We start from the raw sequence: 8,508 nt of genomic DNA on the forward strand, positions 1-8,508 counted from the left end.
GCTTTTCTATTTCTGTTATTGTAGGGAATAACATAAAGTGCTTATTTAAAGATAATCCAGCATGAATCACCTAGAAGTGAAAGGGGCAAAGGAAGAGAAACAGCTTACTTTATTAAATATTTCCTTTTAATGATCTTCTTAACATCTCTTCTGAAGTTAAATTTTGTCATGCTTTAAAACTAAATCTAGGGAGTTAAATTAACTTATTTAAAAGGCTAACAGTATTCTCATTTGGCAGAAAACAGGCAGGGGATAACTTGAATTAATAGTTCCCTGAGTGAGCGCCTCCGTTTTCACTTTAGCAAACAGATTAAACATTTGACCAATTTTTAAGTTTGCCATAATGAATGCAAAATGGATGTAGGATAATTTTGTTCAGGTCTGGCTGGTCTTAGAATTGAGTTTTTAATGTTAGACTCGATCCAAAGAAGTCGTATTTCCACAAATGTGTAATTGTTTAAAGCACCCACTAACCAGCTGACCAAAGATGGTCAAATGATTGGCCATCTTTGGGGGATTAAAAAATGGGCTTCATTGGGGAGAAAATACTTTTTTAGTACAATTCTTTGGTGTGATGAAATAAAATCCAGCTTTGAGCAGGTAAACCTTTCCGGACCATCAATTTGTACTCAAGAAAAAAAGTTGTCGTAGTGAAGATACAAGCACTCAGCCTGCAGGGTTTCCTATTGACTGACAGCTCTCACTAAGCCATCCACCCTCCTGCTGATCTCCAGCAGCATCCCGGACTTACCTGCCGTGTGCGTGCTCAGAACGGTGTGAGGCACAAACCATGTGTGTTCTGAGCTGCAGCTTCCCATGTGCAGGACAGACATACCCATGCATGCTCTCACAGCAGCTGTGTTTCTGAATGGACCCAGCAGACATTGTTCTGCTGTCACTGACTCGTCTCACGGGCCCAGGAGACACACAGCTGACATTTACCACCTCTTTTACACTCCCCCACAGCACATACACACATACTCTCCCTCTTTCCTTTCTCATTCTTTCCTTCTTTACCACCATTTCCATCCAGCTCCTCAATCTCTCCCTGTGCCATGTTATACGGGTATGGAGGTGAGGATATGTGTTAATGAGTGGCCCTTTAAGGCTATTAGGCTAAGATTGGTACGCCCTGAGTCCCTCATTACCCAGCAAGCATTGCCCCCCACACGGAATGGTAATTGGTACGCAGAGAGGGAGGGTCGAGGTAACTGTAGAAATAATAGGAGGATAAACACGGGATAATTGGGCGGATCGAGACCAAGAGGAGCAATTGATCAGGATGATTTGTGTCAGTACAAGGGAGAGAGAGTGTGTGCGGAGAGCAGAGAGGTTAAAGGTCACAGTGTTGCATGTGTGCACATGTATGTAGGCTTGTAGCGTCACCTGAGGGTGAAACGCATTTATGTGCTGAAAGATATAAAGAAATTTGCAGAATTAAAATGTTCTAGGTGACTAAATCATGTCAATGAAGTGGCTGTTTTTCTTGCAGACAATGTGGCTCACAGCCCAGGGCGCCAATGTGTTAGGGAGCAGCTCAGGATTAAAAAAAATTGTTATGCTACGTGCTTATTTGCTTGTCCTTTGGAGAGTGGATTACATTGTGTTCAAAGCATGAAATAATGAAACCTAATGTAAACCATCAACACAACTTTAAGACCAGACATGAAGTTTCATCATGAAACCCCCTTCAGTTCATGCCTAATGATCTGTTCAGATGGTATGGAAGCAAAATCCTGTCTAGCTCCTTTTCCAGATTAACTTTGCAGAAGATGATGAACAAAATAGAAAAAAAAATAAAAAATTGTTTTAATCATTTTTGTGTTTGAGGTTGAAGTTAGTGGAATGAGTCAGGTTTAAGTCTCAGTCATAACTTGGTATCAGAGACAGCATGGAAGCAAATATTTATGAACTGGATGTTGACTGAGAGGGAAAACAATGTAAACTGTAAACTTTTGATTGTGTCCGATTAAAGGATTACACCTCAGCACTGCTTAAATAGCTATTTCTCTGTTGTTAAATGAATCTGATATGCATTCTCTAATCTTAAGTTTTAAAGATGAAGATTCATACTTTTCTCAAAAATATTGTCAAAACTTATCTTGGTATAGCAGCAATGTGTAGCAACTACATTTGACAGACTTGTCAACTTTTGCATATTTTATTCCTAAAATCACTGTTTGTAATTATTGAAATGTTTTCTCCGTTTCTGAATTGATAAAAAAAAAAGTGGAGGTTCTTATTTATTTACTTTTTTTACACAAGATGGTTCTCTGACTTAAGAATTTAATGTTGACTTAATTATAAAAGGCAGTCAGACTTCATGGTAGTTTTTCTACACAGTGTAACATCAGCATCACCTGCAGGATCCTTGTATGAACAGCAAAGTTTACCATCTTTCTGTCATTGTTGAGATTTCTTTTCAGCTTTCTTTCTTATTAATTTCTTAACATTCCTTATTTTCAACAAAATTTTAAAAAATGCTTAAAAATAAACTTATTTTTTAAAATCAAAAACTAAATATCTCATTTGAACTTATATTTTTTTAAATTTTTGGTCATTTCATTGACTTTGGCATCAGCATATTTTGTTTCCAATTTGTAGTTTGTAGAAATTGCTGAATGTGGTCATCTCTAATTCTAATACAATAAAATTGTACAGTTTCTATACTGCATTGCATGCTTAAATACGGATGTGCTGTAGAATACGGAGTGGGTTGCTGTAACAGAAGTAGATGCTGAAGTTTGAATGCGATTAGGACACATGATGCTTAAAGGTAACAACCAAAACATTAAGATAAAACATCAAAATTAACTAATAAATATCTACAGTGTGATTAATTTTAGACAAATAACATTGATCTTTTTGATTCATCGTTAAATGTATTTGTAATAGGATTAATGTTCATATTCAGTGGGACCCATAAAATTAAATGCAACAACTCTAGTGTGTCTTGTTCTCTTCAAAGTTTCGTATTTAAAGCAAAATCTTTAATTTACCTGAATATGGAAGGAACCTGGGAGCAAAGTATAAACGATGGGTTATTGTCGCCCTCAAGTGGTCACAGTTGACATTGCAACAACAAATTATCGTTTTGCTTTCATGTGATTTTGAAATGTTAAAATCCAAGAAAAAAGGTTTTGACCTATTTTCTTACTATGTTCTGTTAAGAAATAGTGGAAAAAATTTATAAAATTAAATATTGAAACATTTTTACAGTATTACACTACTTATGTGATGCCACATTGAACGCATCCATCAAAAATTAGGGAAAAAAAGTGCGACTAATGTAAATGATTCTTAAACACTGATGAAAACCATTCCAATTCCTCAAATCCAAAAGAGAAATATTTGATTTTTCAGCATAACCTAACTATTCAAATAAATGTAGGAAGATGGCCTTTGTGGGGGTTTTTTTATTTAAAATGTATTTCTTTGCTGTGTGTGGCATGTCTTCGAGTCATTTCTGTTTTAATGTAACATATATCTATGTAACAGTACGAGATGTAGACCTACAATGCCTGACAACATTCATCATTTTTTGTCATGCTACAACCACCTACAATGTATTTTAGTGGGATTTTATGTAGACCAGTTCAAAAGATAGAAGTGAATTAGAAGAAAAATTAAACACGAAAAACGTTTTCCACAAATAAAAAATCTGAAAAGTGCACTGAAGTGATATTTGTACTCGCAGAGTGAAAAATAAGGTGTGTATTTATATGTAAAAAAAAAATAAAAATAGAAAAAGAGGTTTGATCCGATCCCAGTGGTTCGCAATTTATGTCTAATGGGATTGTTGTGAAAACAAGAACCCTTATTGATCGGCCCTGATAACAGCACGTCGCGACTGCTTATTGGCTGATACATGAGGACGAAACCATTCACCGGACTGAGAGTTATGATGGATTAAATACAACCAGAAAGAATTAGGTTTTGGGTTTCACTGCGGATTAGTGCCACGTGCCTCTGTTACATGATTGGATTACAAATCTGGGTAATTGTGCAAGAAATTAGCCTGATAATCTCACACAGTGAGCGACGCCGCATCCCGTCCCTTCTCTGTGAAAACAGAGACAAACGGCATCAGAAGATGACTGCGTGACGCTGCCATGGATGAATCCGCAACCATTGACACATTCAGACAGAAATGAGGACCAGTCTCGACCCTTCTTCCGTGTAGTGTTCGCGTATCACCTCCTGCTTCATTATTAGCCATGGTTTTGTTGCGGAGCGTCGTGTGGCTGACGGTAATGTTATGCCAGAGCGGACGGTGGGGGGTCGCGTCGAGCCCCACCGACGAAGGAGCGCTTCGCACCGGCCACGGCGACCACGGAGAGCCGGGCCATCAGGAGCATCACAAGGATTCCTACAGCACATTCGCCTCCGAGTTCCTGGAATCCAGATATTTGTCTGATGATGGTAAGGATCTGGTTCTCTTTGGATGAAATCCAGGAGGGCATACGTGAAAAAAAAAAAAAAAAAAAAAAAAAAGTGAGCCTGCGGGGCCTAGAAGAAAAACAAAAAAAGGGAAACGTGCTTTATGTTGCGTGTAAAGGCTGTTCAGCACCTAGGCCAGCTCCCTGCTGATCCAGTCTCCTCCTCACCCACACCTACCACACAGAGCAGATGGCCTCTCCTCGTCTGGTCCAGTTTATCATTAGAAACAGATGATAGTTGTTTTGTTTACGTATCTTGCAGGTTATCCATTCCCCACAGCTCCACCAGTCGATCCCTTTGCCAAGATAAAAGTCGGCGACTGCGGAGTTACCAAAGGCTGCATAAGGTCAGAAACATCACAGCCATTCATCCTCTGTTTCTAAACTGATGTGCTGATGCATTTTATGGATGTCCTCTTATGGGTTGTATGCCATTTCACCAGAGCTATAGGAGCCACTCTTTTTAAATCCTTCTCACATTTGGTGAAATTGCGATTTTTATTATGACTTTGTGAGCTAGATCAACTCAAAGCAGAGTTAAAATTATACACAGTTTAATTTTTTTAATAAATAAAATGTCAAAAAGTGAATCCAACATTTGCATCAAGTCCTGAGGCAAATTTTTCTGGAACTGCAGCTGCAACCATGGGGGTTGATTAGGGGAGGAGGATTTCTCTTTCACCTGGCACTATAAAGACTAGAATGTACCACATTTTTATAAATATCTCAAGGTCAGTCTGACTGGATGAAGAGTGTCTGTGAAAAGCATCTTTCAACCACAAATTGAGGTTGAGGTCCTAGCTTTGACTGGTCCATTTTAACACTGACTATGCTTACATCTGAACCACTTCAATGTAGCTCTGACTGTATGTTTCAGGTTGTTGTCCCGCTGGAAGGTAAACCTTAACCCCAGTCTTACATGTTTTGCAGTCTCTAACACCAAATTATGTTCAGGTGAAATCCAGTTATTTGTTAGGTGATGTGACGTCTCAATTGGTTTTACTGGATTTTATTTAGGAGTATGAACTTTCCTTCCACTGGCACTAAACAAATATGATCTACTTTGTGTTTGTCTACCATATTAAATCCTGCTCAAATTTAATTTGTGTTTGTAAAGTGATAAAATGTGAAGACATTCAATGAATATGAACTTATTTTCTAAGAAACTGTAGAATCTGAGTAGGATGTATTCATTCATTTAATAAAATGCCAGAGTTTATGTCAACCTTAACTCTGATAAAACAAAACCTTTTTGGAGAAGGTTTTTGTATGTGTCTTTTCTGTTGACGGATACATCCTGTACATGTGCAGGTACGGCAAGCCGGGCTGCGATGCAGAGACGTGTGATTACTTTCTGAGCTATCGTCGCATCGGTACAGATGTGGAGTATGAGATGAGTGCGGACACAGACGGCTGGGTCGCTGTGGGTTTCTCCTCTGACAAGAAAATGGTGAGAAGCTGTGCAACACCTGCGATTGCTTCTCCTGTTTGTAAATGTTCATATTCATATTTGCTTTACTAATCAAAACATGCATTTTTTTCTATAAGGTAACATGTCAGAAAATGAATAGTTTGCTATTTGATTATCCAGGTTCGTATTGACTGTATGATAATGAAAGGTTGAGAAACAGCAAATATGAGGCAATTTTAACAGTCAGAATGTGTTACTCACTTACTTTTAGACAAGTCAAGAAAAGTTTTTTTTTTCTTAGACATGTTTTTGTTTAAACATTTATTTAACAAACAAAAGTACAAGATATATGATTAATTGAACCTCTTTCTAGGACTTTCTCTCTCAAACAGTGTTTGAGGAAAAAGAGAAATTTTATGGAATTTACAATAAGGACTATCTTGGAAGTATCTTGGAAGCAGTGACTATAAAAATAATATTAATTTCTACTTTGTGTATACCATGTTGTTTGTTCATCATGTAAAACACACGGTACACTGATATTAAAAAATAAAAAGTATTGTTGGAAGAGCTCTGTACACACATAATCTTCAAGTCCTCTGTTGGTGCAGCATGAATAAACACCCATGTTACTGTGAGCAACCTCTTTGGATACAACTTCCACACCGTCTGTCACTTCATCCACAAGTGCTACATGAAGCTGTTTTCTTTTTTTAAATCGCCCCACAAGGCGATTTTTTATGGGCTCTAGTGTCCCTTTTTCAAAGTAGGCTGACAGGAAAGGGGGGAAGACATGCGGTAAGCGTCGTCAGGTCTGGGAGTCGAACCTGCGACAGCCGCGTCGAGGCCACGTTGCCTCTGAATGTGGGTCGCGCTAACCCCTCCGCCACCACGGCACGCGCCCACATGAAGCTGTTTGTTGCTACTCCAGTCAGAAACTATAGTAACTATGAAATACTCTCAGATGGGCAGATTATGTGTCTGCCCATCTGAGTCTTGCCACCTGCACGACTGCACGGTCAGTCGTGCAGGTGGCAGCTTGCCTTGAGCCATTGACCCCTGACGACACATATTTGTTCAACAGTGTTTGCTGCAAAGTTGGTGAGTCAATGCAATCTGCTGAGTTTCTTTAAAATAGACCTTTTTATCTTCTGGAACAACAAACTGTACTCGACCGCATTGTTTTATATCTAGGACCAAACAGTACCTAAATGACTTTCAATCTGTCATTATTTATTTGGATTTAACTAAGCACATATTTCTGTGTATATTTTTTTCTTGCAAAATGCCTTGAGACAATATTTGTGGTGAATTGGCACTACAACAATACGCAGATTAAATATGTTGATATAGTTTTTAAAGAGCAATTGGCATCAGCTAAATCAGGATCACCAGTATCCTCAAATTACGTCACTGCTAAACAAAGCTTTTCTTTTCTCGATGAATCTTTCTGACTCAGGGAGGAGACGATGTGATGGGGTGCGTTCATGATGACAATGGGCGTGTGAGAATTCACCACTTTTACAACGTTGGCCAATGGGCCAAGGAGATCAAGAGGAACCCGGCTCGGGATGAAGAAGGAATCTTCGAGAACAATCGCGTGACATGCCGTTTCAAGCGACCGTTATACGTCCCGAGAGAGGAAACGCTGGTGGACTTACATCTTTCCTGGTATTACCTGTTTGCATGGGGACCTGCTATTCAAGGTACGTAAGAAGACCAAAACATCAGTCTGACTTCTTTACAGGAAATTACAGCATAACATAGCCCCCACTGCACCAACAGGTTCCATCACAAGGCACGACATCGACAACCCTCCGGTCAGTGACCGCATGATCAGCATCTATAAGTATGAAGACATCTTCATGCCCTCTACAGCCTATCAGACCTTCAATTCTCCTATCTGCTTGCTGCTCATAGTAGCTCTCACCTTCTATTTGCTCATGGGGACGCCATAATCAAGCACAGCCAATCGCACTGAATAGGAAGGAGGTGATCATGCAGCAATAAAAAAAAGTGTTGGTTGCCATAATGAAATGTGTACTTTGCACAGATAAGGACTATCTTAGAAGTATGACACATGATAGATTATACAAGCTTCACTCATCTTGACAAATAAATAAACAAATGTTATGGAGGAGAAATGTGCTTCAGATATCTGATAATAGAGTAGTTTCAAATTAAACAGTCTTTTTCAGCATCCTTTGATTTAGAAGACAGTGTTTACACAAGCCAATGAATAATCTGATAGTCATTTCAGGATCCTGCTGTTTGCTGGCAACTTGTGTGGAAACTTCCTGGAATGCAAAGAGGAAAGAAAAATGACATGAAAGGACGTCCTTCCTGTTCCCTCACAGTGTTTATGTGGATACAAGCCAACATCCTCCTCAGCCACAGCAATGACTTGTTTATAAAAGCAGAGAAAACACAACTGGCGACATTGTCTTACATAAGCAACATTTTATTGAACTGATAATACTTTATTTCCCCATCATACAGTTTATGTAGCATTTAATCACACGTTGAAATTCCTAAAAAAAAAAAAAGTGAAATGTCCAGAACGGAAAATGAAAAGAAAGTTCAAGTATAAAATATAAAATAAAATCTTTTCTGTTTGAATTGATTGCTTTTTTTCTCACACAGTATACGACTTTGTAA

General features: G+C 38.6%; 1 protein-coding gene across 1 annotated transcript; it reads left to right on the forward strand.

The window, feature by feature from the left end:
* The first annotated feature begins 3,879 nt into the window (after positions 1-3,879).
* frrs1l (ferric-chelate reductase 1-like) lies at positions 3,880-8,469 on the forward strand. The gene is made up of 5 exons (XM_028013232.1): positions 3,880-4,422; positions 4,702-4,786; positions 5,751-5,889; positions 7,310-7,556; positions 7,636-8,469. The coding sequence occupies exons 1-5, from the start codon at positions 4,218-4,220 to the stop codon at positions 7,806-7,808; spliced, it is 849 nt and encodes a 282-aa protein (XP_027869033.1). The 5' UTR covers positions 3,880-4,217; the 3' UTR covers positions 7,809-8,469.
* Positions 8,470-8,508: the final 39 nt, after the last annotated feature.

Source organism: Xiphophorus couchianus, chromosome 3 (assembly GCF_001444195.1).
Source record: "Xiphophorus couchianus chromosome 3, X_couchianus-1.0, whole genome shotgun sequence".
NCBI classification, from domain to species: Eukaryota; Metazoa; Chordata; class Actinopteri; order Cyprinodontiformes; family Poeciliidae; genus Xiphophorus; species Xiphophorus couchianus.